This window comes from Mus musculus, chromosome 5 (assembly GCF_000001635.26).
Source record: "Mus musculus strain C57BL/6J chromosome 5, GRCm38.p6 C57BL/6J".
NCBI lineage: Eukaryota > Metazoa > Chordata > Mammalia > Rodentia > Muridae > Mus > Mus musculus.
In genome coordinates this window covers 120,164,438-120,178,864 of record NC_000071.6, presented here as the reverse complement: position 1 = coordinate 120,178,864, position 14,427 = coordinate 120,164,438, and the positions used below count along the sequence as shown (strand labels likewise).

At 54.5% G+C, this 14,427-nt stretch overlaps 1 protein-coding gene across 1 annotated transcript in view; it reads right to left on the bottom strand.

Annotated features, from left to right (window-relative positions):
- Rbm19 (RNA binding motif protein 19) overlaps positions 1-14,427 on the bottom strand; it is an 82,459-nt gene that overhangs the window by 20,107 nt on the left and 47,925 nt on the right. The window contains exon 22 of the mRNA NM_028762.1: positions 2,901-3,006. Within this exon, the coding sequence (NP_083038.1) occupies positions 2,901-3,006 (106 nt within the window). The remainder of the gene's footprint in view (positions 1-2,900; positions 3,007-14,427) is intronic.

Sequence of the window (14,427 nt, the reverse complement as noted above, 5' to 3'; positions counted from 1 at the left end):
AATCCATCTGCCTAGGACTCCCCACTGCCCATCCAGGTGAGAGAGTGGCATAGAGTGCGCAGGGTACACTGGAGGGCGCTCAGCACTGAAGAAGGCAGCTGGTTTTTGGGAGGCTCAGAGGGGCTGCTCCCCCTCTTGACTGTCTTGACAGGAGAGCAGCATTGTGTGCTGGGGTGTGCTGGAGGGCACTCAGCAGTGAAGGCAGCTGTTTTTTTGGGGGGGGGGGTCCAGAAGAGCTGCTCCCCAGAACTGTCTTGATGGGACCTTTTGGCCTCTGTGTGTGTTTCTACCGAGGGAGCCCTTTTCTGGGGTAAGGTGCTACAGCTGGATAGCGGGAATGGGTGTGAGGGGCGGGTTTGGTTAGAGGAGGGTCAGCACTTTGGTAAACCAATGCCCGATGGGAGGGAGAAGCCTGGCTGTATAATGCTAAGCCAAGTCTTTGAGCCATTTCTCCACCAGCACCCAGGGGACACTCAAAAGAAGTCCACAGGGTTGATCAATTCAGATACCCCCAGAGAAGCTATAGTGACCGGACCAGGGATGGCACACGGGCAGGGCAGCCCAGGTGACCTCATAGGTAGGTAGGATATGTGCTAGCCTGACTCCCGGCTACATCAGTCTCCTAGCTGACGGACACTGGCTTCCCTCTTCTGTGTAGAGGTTGGGATAACACAGGCACTTCCAGCAGCACTGATGTTTCCTGCCTAGAATACCAGGGAGAATTCACCTGCTTGTCTATCCATCTCCCGTAGGCAGGCAGGGCTCTGGGGCTGTGCAGTTGGACAAGGTCAGGAGAGGGAGGGTTTGTGCTCATCTCCACTAATCGTGGTGTGCTGGACTGGGACAGGCAATGTGCCTACAGTAGACACGTCACTTGTATGCTGGCGCTCTTGGGAGGCCCTGCATATCATTGTTGGGAGCCTGGGTTCTCCATGTGGCCATTATGGAGCCTCCTGCTGGCTTTGCTCCCCACGTTGTTATGCATGTGACTCAGAAGGGGTCTGATGGGTCAGGATCCCTGAGAATGTGTGAGGTACAGGGTGAGCCGCTCATTCCAGGATGGGGAGTGAGCACTTGTTCTGGGTCAGTGGGCCTGGGTGGGAGGCTACACCATGACTCTTATACCATGGGGCCAGGCCAAGAGCCCGATACCAGGAGCAGGGTGGGGTGAAGTAGGGGCTGTTGCTGGCCCCTCTGGGCAGACATAAGTCTCTCTGGGTCTCTGGCCTCACAGTCTTCCACTGTACAAGCAACCTCCTGCCTCAGTCCCAGGACATACATGTAGCCTCTTAGCCTACAAGGTTGCAAGTGCTCAGTGACTGGCTACTCTACATGGAGCAGGGTCAAGATGGGAGAAAGTGTCCAAGAGGACCAGAGACCGTCGAGGGGCCGGGGTGTTTCTAAAGGGGCCTCTCTTCTCTAAAATATCAAGTGCAAAAAGGAGGCTCGGGAGAAAATGAGGGCCCTAATCTTTGGGCTCTAATCTTTCCACAGCAGGGTAACCCCAAGCCCCAAGCCATAGCTAGAGAATGACTCCATGTTCAGAGTGTGACCACACTGTGTGCATGGTGCAAGGATATGCGGCAGGTGAAAAGAACTCATACTGCCACTCCTGACACAACCCGGTTCTGCAGACAGATCCAGGGGAGTGGAGGAGACAGACGGAGCTGCCCCAAGAAACAGCAAGAGCAAGGGATCACTGTGGGGATGGAACGCAGCTCACTCCCACTTCCATCAAGATGAGCTTACTGGCACAGTGGGTAAAAAGGGCATGAGTCCTGGCAGGGAGGGCAGGGCAGAGCACCACGGCAGGGATGGAAAGGCCTGAAATAGCACCTGGGAGCTGAGGGTACAGCCGGTCTCCGGGGCTGTGGGCAGAGAGCCCTCTCTGTCCTCAGCTGCCCTTTCTCTTGGTTCCAGGAGCCAAGAACCGAAAGGGATGGAGGGAGAAGCTGCCACCTCTGTGAGTCACTGCTGAGGGGCTGGCTTGGGATTAGGAGGATCATGGCCTCTGGCCTGAGGACTGGACTGTAATGCAGAAGTGGGCCCACGTCTGTCCAGCTCAGCTTGTCCCTCCAGCAGCTCCGTGAGGCCCAAGAGGCACTGGGAGGGGTGAGTCACTTTTCCAAGGTTTCCCCAAGGGGAAGAAGCCATGCTGGCTTCATAGATGGTGAGCCTATGTCTGGGGCTGGCTTTGGTAAGCAGGCCTTTTTCAGGGGCAGAGTTAGGCTCTATGTCTCCCAGGGCAGCCTTGTCTGGGGGTCTGGATAGGAAACTGTCAGTGATGGCCCTGGTACCCCAACCCTCCCTGTCCCGTCTGGGAAGCCTAGAGCTCAGGACACCGTGCGTACACTGTCTCGCACTGCCGCTCTGCTGACAGGATGTCACAGGTGTGGCTCACAGGGTCCCTGGGTTATAGCAATGAAGGGAGTCAGGTTGTGTTGAACATCTGCCATGTGCCAGGGAGCTGACCTCATAGGATCGTCTGTCACAAAGCAGGAATGGAGCACTACTGTTAACCCATTTCACAGACAAGGAAATCGAGGTACAGGGCAAGGCTAGGAGGGACCTAGCTACCCTCAGTGACAATGTTTCTCTGGCTGCCAAGGACTAGTGTTTGCAGTGTATTGTTCCTTCTGCCACTGAGAGGTGACAATGGAAGGGCTGCTAGCTGAGAAGAAAGGACAAATGTCTAGGCAATGAAGCAGATACCTGCACCATTCATGACAGACACGTGCACACACCAGCATGTACTACCTGGCCCTCCAAGCCCCGTGCCCAGTGCTCTGCCTCCAAGGAGACTGGATAAATCATCAGCGTCAGGGAGAGAGCGGAAGGCACGAGGCAGCCACACTCTTGCCGCCTCAGGGGCTCTGTGCTTCTCTGGGGGTAGCGCTCACCTTCGCATCCTGCTTGGTGATGAAGTCCACAAAGCCGAAACCGCGGTGGGCACCTGTCCCTGTCATCTTCTTCGGCAGGCGCACTGTCTTCAGTTCCCCAAAGGTGCTAGAGACAAAAAGGCAGACATCAGAGAGTGAGCGCTGGGGGCCTAAGGGCTTTGAGGGACACCAAGGGCTCTGGACCCCGTCGGTTACCAGAGATTGCTAGCTGCGGGAACATCCACTGCCTGGCTCGTTCATGTGCCTTCCTGCTCCCCCATACCCAGCCCTCTCTCCTCTGCAGGCGTGGCTTTCTTCTCCCTGCTGGCCACCACTTGGGGGAGGGAGGGCACCATCAGGATGGAAGGTGCTGATGGGAAATTTTTGGTGTCGCTCCTGCCACCTGGGGGACACCTTGACACTTGTTCTTTCCCCATGGGGATAGGTCTTGAGCAGGCCGTGCCAGGCCAGGAATTTCCCCAGCCAGTGCAAGGGGATGACTATGGGAGTCAAGGCTCTTGGGTGCACGGTCAGTGGGGTCCCCTGACCTTTCCCAGGCAAGCCTCCATATCCGGGACCGGGCACGTGCCAAGCCTAAGCTGACTGACTCCAATCCATGAAATCTTTGCTGTTAACCTAGAACCTGGGCGCTGGAGATGCCCCGATGTGCAGGGATCTGAAGACACACAACCCCTCCTTCTGAGCTGCATGTCCTCTACAGCTTCCTTTGATACCTGCTATGCCAGGCAGGCAGTGTTTTGGGGCAGAAAACCCAACCAGGGACCTGTGGCCTGGACCACCCTTGGGGTTGACCCTCTCCTCTCCATTGAGTTAACCTTTGAAAGACTCTAGGACAAAGGAAATGAGCTTCCTCAGGGTCGCTTGGCTGCATGCCCCCACCCCAATCCCTTTGTAATGTCCATTTATCAAATATGTACGCACACACTGCCACTGATAAATATTCAATGCGCTCTGCATTTGAAGAGAGGTCTTATTTTTATTTGAAAATCTATACTCTCTGGTGGCCACGGGGTCCATGCATCCATACACCGTGGTTTGGGATGCTTCAGGCCAAGGACCGATTGGGTAAAGAACACAGTGCAGGCCATAAGCCCTCACACAATGATGTAAGTTAAATCTGGGGCGTTAACCTGCAGCCCTGCCAGCATGAGCCGGCATCCGCTGGCCCCATTTCTGAAGGCAGGGCTGTGTGTAAACGCAGCATTATGAAGCCTAAAAATGAATCGGCACGTCCAGCTCTCCCTGTCAGCTCCCCCCATCCCTACGCCTGTGCAGGCCTCAGGGAATGGAGCTGGCGACAAGGCTAGCCTCCCCAGGATGGGAAGGAAAGAGGCAGAGGGGAGTCTGGCCAGACTCTTTGCTGAGAGGGAGCTCTTAGCTGATTTGGAGGGGGGTCGGAGTCTGAGCAGGTCAGATGAGAAGCCTGGAGAGCCACCAGTCAAACAGCCAGCAAAACCTTGCTTTATTCTGCCACCTAAAGGCCTGCACGTCCCACGACACACGGCCTTGGGTCCCTCTACCAGTCTCTATGCGTGGGTGGTGCTGACAGGAACAGGGAGAGCTGGGGATGGCTGAGGCAGGCTCCCAGCCTGGTCCACAGAAATGGCTCATTGGTCACTGGTTCTCTAGGTCACCTGTGGGGACATTGCGAGCCCAAGTCTGAGGGCTTGGCATCTAATGTAGGAAGGCTAGATAGATGACATGGGGCAGTCAGGCTGGTTGTCTGACAGAGCAGAGGGTGCCAACACCCACTGCTCTCCAGCTCTCCAGCCACACTCCCCTCATCTCCAGTACGCCTGTCACAATGCCACTGCCCATAGTGAACCAACTAGAACCACCCAGTCTGTGTGTGTGTGTGTGTATGTATGTGCAAGCGAGTGCAATTCTTCTAGTGAAAGGACCCCCACTCATCTTGCTTGTGCCGTGCCTGCAGCCTGGCGCCCAATGTCTGCCCTGCACAGGTTCTGCCAAAACCACTTCCAGAATGACCAACAGCAGGAGACAGCCGGAAGAGGCAGGGACTATGAAGAGGGGCTGTGGAGTCCACCACCCAAGTCTTTCCACCCTGCTTTACAAACAAGCCATCCAGGGAAAGCAGCCCTGTTCTGGGTGGGAAACAGCAGAGGGTGATGTCCCCTGCTTGGCCACAGGATGGTTAGTTCAAGCCTGCCCTGTTCCCCACAGAGACAAGCCAGAAGTGGGACTTCTTCCTTCCCCAAATATGGCTAAATCCAGGGTGAAGTGGTGTATGTGTATGTGTGTAAGGTGGTAGCTAGTCCTAGTGACCCACCCAGGATTGTGGGGGCAAGGGAGAGGACCATGTGCACCTTCTTTTTGCCTGGCTGTGTTGGGGTAGGGAGCAGGGAAGGGAGACAGAGAGAGGGAGAGGAGGGCAGGGTTGGGGATGGCTGCTGAGGTTAATGCCTCCCCTCCACATCGCGCTGTGAGCGTGGATGCTCGGTGCATGGTAAGCAGCCGAGGGGCCGGAGGAAGCAAGGAAAATAATTAAAAGGTGGAGAAAGAAGCTGGTGAGGAGGCGGAAGGAAGGGGCCGGGCTGCTGTGGTCTGTAGATGTGCATCTCAGAGTGCGGTGGCGGGAGCCAGGACAGTCTGGAGCCACCATGGAACTGGAGTGGGGATGGGAGCTGGGGGCCTTTGGGAGAGTCCACAACCTAGGCTTGGGGCTTCTAGACTGAATGGCCAAGGAACTCGTGCCTAAAGACCCCAGGAGCTTCAGGGGGGTGATCCTGGTAAAGAGCCAGGCTGAGGAGCAGCTGAGAGTTAAGAGTTAGAGCTTAGGAAGAACTTACCAGTATGTGAGGACACTTCTAGAAATGTAGACTGGAGGCTTCGGAACACTGTCATTGTCCATTACTACTACTGTCACCTCAGCGACAAAGGAGCCCCCCACCCCCACCCACCGCTCAGCTCTGAGACCTGCCACCCCCAGATGTAACAATGCTCGCTGGGGTCAATACTGTCACCACCTCTGGCTGACAGATGAGAAAAGCATGGGGCAAAGGGCGAAGGTGACAGACTGGGGTCTGAGGGGAGGCTCCTGCCCTGGGTGCTCAGGTACAGGGCTGGCCAGAGACCGGCCCTGGGTGCTTGTGCAATGCAGGGTTGTGGGAAGCCAATGCCGAGGATGGCGGAGAGATAGCCAAAGAGAATTAAGGAGGAAAAGAGAAGGGTGGGGGAGGGAAGAAAAAATAAAATCAATGAAGTACCTTTCGTTCCAAGGAGATAAGAGACATATAAATACCAGCCATTATGAAGGTTCTTATCTGCTGGCCTGGTCTGTGAGGCCGGTTTTTAAAAGAGGCCTTTGAAGGGACTTCCATGTGAACCCTGCCTCCTGGGAGCCAAGGCCACGGTCAGTGGGAAGAGGCTGGCTGGGGGCCACCAGGGGCCAGGGATGGAGGAGGAAACGTGGCACCTAGGGATTCATCCCCAGCCCAGTAGGCCGGGGGACGGAGCTGCACATGCTCCCCACTGTGTAGATAATAGAAACCACAAAATAGCAATTACTGTATCAGAAGCTGTGAATAAAGAGGCCAGAGCGGGCTTTTAAACACAGCCCTCCTCCCCTCCCCCACCCGCTCACACTTCCCTAACAAACTCACACCTCACTTTTCCAATTATTTCATTCACCCTGGGTTCACCAATTACGCCTCCCGCACCACGGCCCCGCCTCCTCCGCCAGGCTGCCACCACCAGGATTGGTGGCAGGTCGGTGGGTTTTCAATGACAACTGGAGTTTGCTGTGGGTGGTTCTGATTTCTTCAGGTGTGTGGGGTGGGACGAGGCACCTATGACATGGGCCAGTCGTATCTGGTGCGAGGTGGGTGTCCTCTCTCTGTGGGTCCCCTCCCCATACAGGCACTATCCCTAGCCCAGACTCATTACTTGCCAAGTAGATGGGCTCAGAGGAAGGAAGGGAGGGGAGGGGAAAGGGCCCTGTACAGCTGAATTGAGTGACATAACTGCTCTGGAGCCAGAGCCTGGTCCTGGGCCGTGGAAATAGGCTAGGAGGTGGGCCCATGTGCACCCCACCAAGGGCTGGATGTGGTACACACTGGTTCAAGTTCACGTGGGAAATCCATTCTTAGGTCCTTTCCCTACCTGCCCTCAAGGCATTGTGGAGGCATGTGCCACCACCCAATACAAGGAAGAGGAAAGGCGGTATTGTGACAGGATAAACTGCAGTATCTTCTTGCGGTGAAAAACTACTTCAAATGTGGCCCCCCGCTCGAACTATCATGCTATACGCGTGCGCACACGCACACACACACACACACACACACAAACACACACACACACACACACACACGGTGTGGCGCTGCAAGCAGCGGCTGATACATTCAGTCCCGTGCATTCTGCGGCATGAGAGAAGACCTGGACTATGGGACTCACATGGCTCCTGAAAGCAAGGCACTGTAGCCTCTGCTTTACAGAGAGGGAGGAGACCTAGGTGACAGGGTTCATGATGGGTGTCTGGTCCCCAGGCCTGCAGCTTGGCTAACGGTGTCCATGGCTCAACCTGCCTACTACCAAGTAGCCAGAAGCCAGTGGAGCCATGCCTTGTGGGAAAAGTGGCTGTTCTTTCGCACTCAACAAACAAGGGCTCGACGCCTGAGAGGTCTGATCATTGCTACTTGCTCCCACAATGCCACTCTAAGGGAGGGTGCAGATAATTCGAGGATGTGCAAACCATTCCCATCATGGCCCATGTGAGGCTGGCAGCTGCTCCGATAGCTTCCCTGTCCCTTAGAGTCCTCGTGTGGCTGAAAGTCTCACTGGGCAGCCAGAGAGCCTAGCAGCAAGCCTGGCTTATGGGCAAGGGAGGGCATCCAAACAGCCCACTTTTGCTGGGATGCAGGAAAACCAAATCTGATCTCTAGTGAGGCAAATAAGCTAAAGGCCACACCCACCCCACAGCATATAACAGATTCGGCATCTCAGACTCACACTCTCAGTGCTGAGGGACCTTTATCTTTCTTGTCCAATCATTCCCTGTCCCTTCTCACCTGTTAAGGACCCACAGTGGCTTTCCCTTTGAGTGTGCACCAACCCCAGGGCCTTAGCATCAGCTGGTCCCATTACTTAAAGCCCCAGACCCAGGTGTCTACTCATTCAACTCTCCCTCTCTGTCATCTTCACAGCTCAAAATCTGCCCCTGCCCCTGGTGCCCACTCTGCCCTAAGCCACTATGAAGATTGATACCATCTGAATAGCTTATCTGTCTTCCCTTCCTCAGCTAAAGACAGAAAGCATACTCTGACACAGCGGGGTCCCGTCACTCAGCTGAGTCTAGCGAGCTGTGCGTAGCACTGAGGAACACCCCCACCTCTCTCTAGATGCTGATCAACATTATGTGTTCTGAGTGTCGAGCACAACCCACCCACTGTCCACTTAGGCACTCACATTCAGGCAGAACGTTTGGTCTCTTTCAGATGCTGTCCTTGATGTAAGGTGACCCATGAGTCCTCTACTCTCTGAGTCTGGTAGCAGGAGAGAGGGGCCTGTCCCATACTTGTTGATGAAACTGTTTCCACACAATGACCTTCTCAACTACTTCCTGCCAACCAGGAAAGAGGTGGTCCCTCCAAAGATGATCTGGGCTAGGTGTGACACCTTAGTGGGATGCGTCCACTCCCACAGCCAACCAGGCGTGGGCAAGCAAATGTGCACGTGTGAATGGCAGTACTGGGTCTGCTCTGCAGAAGTGATGGCCCAGGGTTGGTTAATGGAGTCTCTGCCTCTTTGTCCTCGCTGGCTCTTTAAGAGTGCCTTTTACACTGAGCCCTTCCAATTACTCGGCGCTTCGGCCTGGTGAGAGCCGGTGTAAAAGGTTACCTAGTCGCCATCAGCCAACACTCCCTTTCATTTTTGTCTCTTGAAGGCTGAAAAATGGCCTGGTTTCCGAGCAAGCGAGAGGAGCGGAGGGCAGCGTTTAACGTCTCTCAATAGCCTTTCATGGGGCCCTTGCCGGGCAGGCGCGGCCTCTGCGTTTTCTAGATGAGAGATCGAGGTCTGAGTGGTTAAACGGAGTCTCTGAATCTAAGCTGGAGCTGAGTTCCAGGTGAGCTTAGAAGCTCCAGGAGGGGATGCTGAAAGGCCGCCCTGGCCTGACTGAGCCTCCACGGGTGACTGTGGGCAGAGGGGATCAAGTTTACTAGAAGTCCCCAGTGAGGAGTGGCCGGTGGCCCAGTGCTCCACCGCTACCAGGTCAGTCCCTGAACAGGCAGGTCCCATATTCCCCAAGAGACTGTCAAGAGATGTGAGTCCCTTGCTACCTGGCGATCCAGAGTCAGAGATTAAACTGATGTCAATAAAGCAAGACCAGGTATTAACGTGGCATCGTTAGATACCTTGGATACCAGTGCTGCCTCCAAGTTGGAGTTCCGATCTGATTTGTACAAAGAATCCTGAAGGGCTGGCCCATTTTCTGAGGACACTGGTTCCCACCCCTACCTGTCACCTGGTCCTTACAGCAGTTCTTGTGTTCAGACAAGAAGGATTCTTGGCAACTCTAAGCTTCACGAGGTCACATAGGGTCTGCCCCAGTCACAGACCCACCTGTAGCCTATCCACGCACTGAGCTGCCCTCACCTGCCTTTGGGCTTCAGAACTCACTGTCCTGTGGGTCTCACACGCACCTGTCAAGTACTTCTCTGTGCAGGCTGAGCTCTGCTGGGACACCCGCCAGGCACTGGGGATGCTTGTGGGTGCTCTTAGGCAAAGAAGACTTAAGCTTTGAACCAGAACCCAATTAAAAGCTGGTATGAAGGGATGGTTCTGCAACCCCAGCCCTGTGGAGGAGGAGAGCAGCAGATCCCTAGACTAACTGACCAGACCCTCAGAAGGCCCCACGTAAAAATGAGAGACTGTATCTTAAAAAACTAAGGTAGCGAGTGACTGAGGGAGACTCTGGAAGTCAACCTGACCACTACATACATGCACATGCTAGAAACATGGAAAGGATGCTGTAACCCCCACACAGAATGGGCTCGCTTCCTCGGACGGCACCAACAGCTATGTTTTGAGCCACAGAGGACTTGGAGTGCACTCTGAGTGCTGCCCCCGCACAAACCGAGTCACTGTTCTGTGTAAAAGGTAAAGTCAGGTGCCTCTGTGTCTAAGCAGTCTGTGGCCAGTGTCTTGGTGCAGGCTGTGCCTTTAATACAGAGACACAGAGGGGATGTCTGGAGGGTAAATGGATGCGGCTTCTGAAGCTCATTTAGCCAAAAAGCCCTGTTCTGTTTTCTCTTCGCCCAAATTTAAAAACCTCACAGGACATGGTAGCACACCCTACAATCCCAGAGACTTGGGAAGCTGAACCAGGAGGTGAACTTCCAGTTCCAGGCTATCCTGGGCTACTGAGTGAGTCTAAGGCCAGCTGGCATAACATGGTGAGAAGTGGTAAGAAGGCTGGGCATACAGCACCTGACCACCTGAGCATGTGTGAGGCCTCGGGTTCTAATCACTGGTACTCTGGGCATCTCTCAGGACACAGGTGCTACAGACATGGGACGCCGGGGTAGGCACAAGAGGGCCTCAATTCCATCAGCTCAGGCACAGATGAGACTGGGGAAGACTGGTCCTGATACTCAGAAGGTCTCATTCTGATGTGAGAGGCGCCCAAGCCTCACAGGGAGGTCTGGAATCACGTACCAGCCCAGCACCTGACGTCATGTTTCTCAGGTTCAGTTCATCTCCACGAAAAACTGAGCAATGAGGGCTGTAGCTACTGCGACCCACAGCCAGTGAAGAGTCTGCGCTGGCACCAAGTGAGGCTCCCTGGGTGCCGAGACAGCCAGATGGCGCTTAGTCACTCCTGACACTCTGACACAGGCAGGTCTGCATCTGGCATGGGTCCCACCAATGTTAAGACATTGTGAACAAGTCACCATGATGGTGGCCCAGTACCTCTGCTTTCCCTCAGCCACACGAGCCCATCTGGACCCCAGGTTCCTCTTCTAGTGAGAGGGACAGGAAGGAACCCTCGCTAGCCCAGGGTGTACATTCAGTCAGTCCTGCCCTCCACCCGGTGCAGTAATGGAACACACAGGCCCTCTCCCCCTCTGGTCTTCAACTGCCTGGAGAACGGCTAATCCCATTACGAGAAAATAAAGTGGATAATTTAGGTTAATGAAATCGTTACAAGCATGCAGTGGCCAGAGGTGGACGCCCAGAGCCAGTTCAACACCCTCTGTTGTCATTATCCACAAGACAGGAAGGGACAGAAAGGGAAGACAGACATTTAAAGAGACAGTGAGAAAAAAAAGAAGAGGAGGAGGAGAAGAAGGAAGGAAGAAGAGGAAGAGATGACAATGAAGAAGAGACCAGGGCTTCCTTTCTGCCTGAAACCAGGCAGGGTTTGCTTTTCATTTGTTTTGTTTTGTTTTGTTTTGTTTTGACTGTTAATTCCACCCCAACTCGAGAAACCTCAGCGATCCAGGTGTTCCAGATGTGTGTATGGCCGTGTGGGACCTGCCCTACCCTCTCCCATCCGAATCCGTCGGATTATGACACCAAGGATGAACGCACCATTCAGACTAAACTGTCTCAGGGTCTTCATTAGAAGCAGGCTCTGGGGGCTGGTGAGATGGCTCAGTGAGTAAGAGCACCTGACTGTTCTTCCAAAGGTCCAGAGTTCAAATCCCAGCAACCTTATTGGTGGCTCACAACTATCCATAATGAGATATGACTCCCTCTTCTGGTGTGTCTGAAGACAGCTACAGTGTACTTACATATAATAAATAAATAAATCTTAAAAAAAAAAAAAAAGCAGGCTCTGGGAGCCAGGGTAGGGTGTGGGAAGAAGGGGTCATGAGGTGAGCAGGGGCTGGGACCCACAGGCGAAGCCAGGGCACTGAGCCAGAAAATATTCTTTCCACTGACCCATGGCTGCTCAGGCCTGCTCCCCAGAATGCATGCACAGCCCCACCTGCTCACACCTGCTTGGAGCAGGTCACAGTGGGCTGTGGCTGGTCACCCCACAGAGCATCTGGACTTCCATCAGTCTTCTATCAGACTTCTATCACCTCTCCTGAGTGCCTGGACTTGTATCAGCCTCTCCCCCTTCCTCCCAGTCCTCACACACCCTGCCACACCCTGTCAGTCACTTTAGGGATGCACTCCAACACTCAAAACATAATGACAGTTGCACATCATCGGCAACCATGCAGGCGTGAAGCTGCTTTGTAGTTGTTCTCCAGAACTACTGACTGTCTATACTAAAGCCAAGTTAGGGGCAAAGAGCCTCCTGGCAACTGGATCCTGACCAGGGATGGTGACCAGGAAGATAGGAAGGGGAAAGGAGAAAGGCAGGTCTTCCTGGGCAAGGGGGAAGATGCCCCACTGAGAATGCTAGACAGCCAGGTCACTTCCACCACCACCAACTGGCAGTGAAGAAGGAGCTGAAGCATGGCTGAGGTGTGGCTACTGGGTGCTGCCTTCTCTGCAAGGGTACAGAGCGATGTACCCCAAGACTCAAAGGTCTCTATGGCCTCCTGACATTGTCTCTAGGAAAAGAATTCCCAATCCCCATGCTGTAGGGAAGCAGAACCTTTAGGCCAAGGAAGACTGTATAAAGGGCAGAGAGAAGGATGCCACGTGCTGTCACTGTGGCCTGGCGCTCACAGTTGCACAGGGTGGCAGCCTTCCTTCATCTAGCACCAAGTCTCTAGACGGAGGGACAGGCGCTCAGGCAGACTCCCCCCCCCCCTTCCCTCCTTCCTTTTCCCAGAGTGGTTGACAAGGGCCCAGGGTTAGCAGTGGCAGATTCCAAAAGGCTTTAGGAAGTGACAGTTGGCAGCCACTGTTACGGTGGGGTGCACACACATTTTCTATAAAGGTCGGATCATAACTGGCTATGGTGTTGTGACTACTCGGCTCTCCCTGTACCTGGAAAGCAGCCAGTGGACAGACATGGCTGGCTGTTGATAAAACTTTATTAAAACACTGGAAAAAACATGGCAGTGAGCAGCTATGTTGTACAGAGGTGGTGGCTGCACTGCACTGTATAACCTGGGTATTCTAGGGACATGCAGGGAGGGTACAGGACGGACGAAGTACAAGACAGTCTCTCCTGAAGGCTGAGACTAAGGAAACCTCTCTTCCTGAGCCTTGAGTGACAAGCTGAACTGGGCATGCCTGGAGGAGTGCTGGCCTCTGGAGCCCCCTGGCCAGACAGCTTACCATTCACGTGGAGACTTTCTAAGCAAACACAGACCGACCTTTAACCCTGATCACTAGGCAGCCAAGGGAGCAGAGTGCAAAGTAGGCTATGACCTAGGGGTGGCCTCTGTGAGCATATGCAAGGGGCTGGCATTTGTTGGTCCCCCAGCTCAATTCTCTTCCTCCATGTTCTGACTGCACTCTAGGAAGGCTCTCTGCTATTCACTGATGCTGTGTCTCCTGGATGCTGATGGCTGGACAGACCCAGTGGCACCTGGCACCTTCTGTAGAAAGCATATGCTGACTGCTGGGTGAGCATACGCTTAGCTTGCCCCAGCTTCTCTGTTTTGTGTGTCTCTCTCACCCTATCATGACCAGGGTGATCCTCTGGGGCAAGCCACAATGACCCCACCTGAGGTCTTGCTGCGAAGTCTCTCACCTCCTACTCTGCCTCACGGAGTCCCCTGCCCCCGACTCTAGACACAGTTGCTACACTGTGCTCTTGAACAGCTCCTGAGTATCTAGCTGGGACCACCACATCCTGGGGAACTCCCAGGCAAAGGAGGAAGTGGAAGAAGGAAGTAAACTGCTCTAGAGGACAGCACTGAGGAGCTCTGGCCTTCTGGACACTTCTGACAACTGACACTAGCAGAAAGGCCCCAGAACCCACCCCACGACAACATTGCAAGGCTCCAGAACCCACCCCATGACACTGCAAGGCTCCAGAACTCTACCCCACCCCACATCCTGGAAGGCTCTAGAACCCCACCCATGGCACTGGAAGGCTCTAGTATCCTACCCCATCATACTGGAAGGCTCTAAAATCCCCACCCCATGGTACTGGGAGGATCCTCAAACCCACCCAGCCCTGCTCAGGGTTGTGAGGAAGCCTTGGTAGGAAGTCTGGGGGATGCCAGGTTGGCGGCTGGGAGGTGACCACTTTTCCAGAGCAATAGGGTTTGGCCTGTCGTGTGCTCCTTCAGCACCCGAGGAAGCAGCTAGTGACGGCCAAGCCCGAGGCCAGGAGTAGAGATGCCACTGCAGGCACTGACAGAGCCAGTGTCTGGAGAGCAGGCTGGAAGGAAGGCCTTGGAGGCTTCCCAGAGAGGCATGGGGGATGGTGGGCAAGGGAGACGGCGAGCAGTGAGCAGCACTGATTCATGCCAGCGCGCCTGCCAGCACTCAGGGAGGGCAACTCGCCCAGGCTGGGACAACTGTTATTTTTAAAGTCTGGGAAAGAAAACAATAATAAACAACAGCGTGCACGACAGCTAGTGAGTTTTGAGAGAGGGGGAGAGCAGGAGATGAATCTGTGAGCTGCACCATTTATTTGGGGCCAAACAAA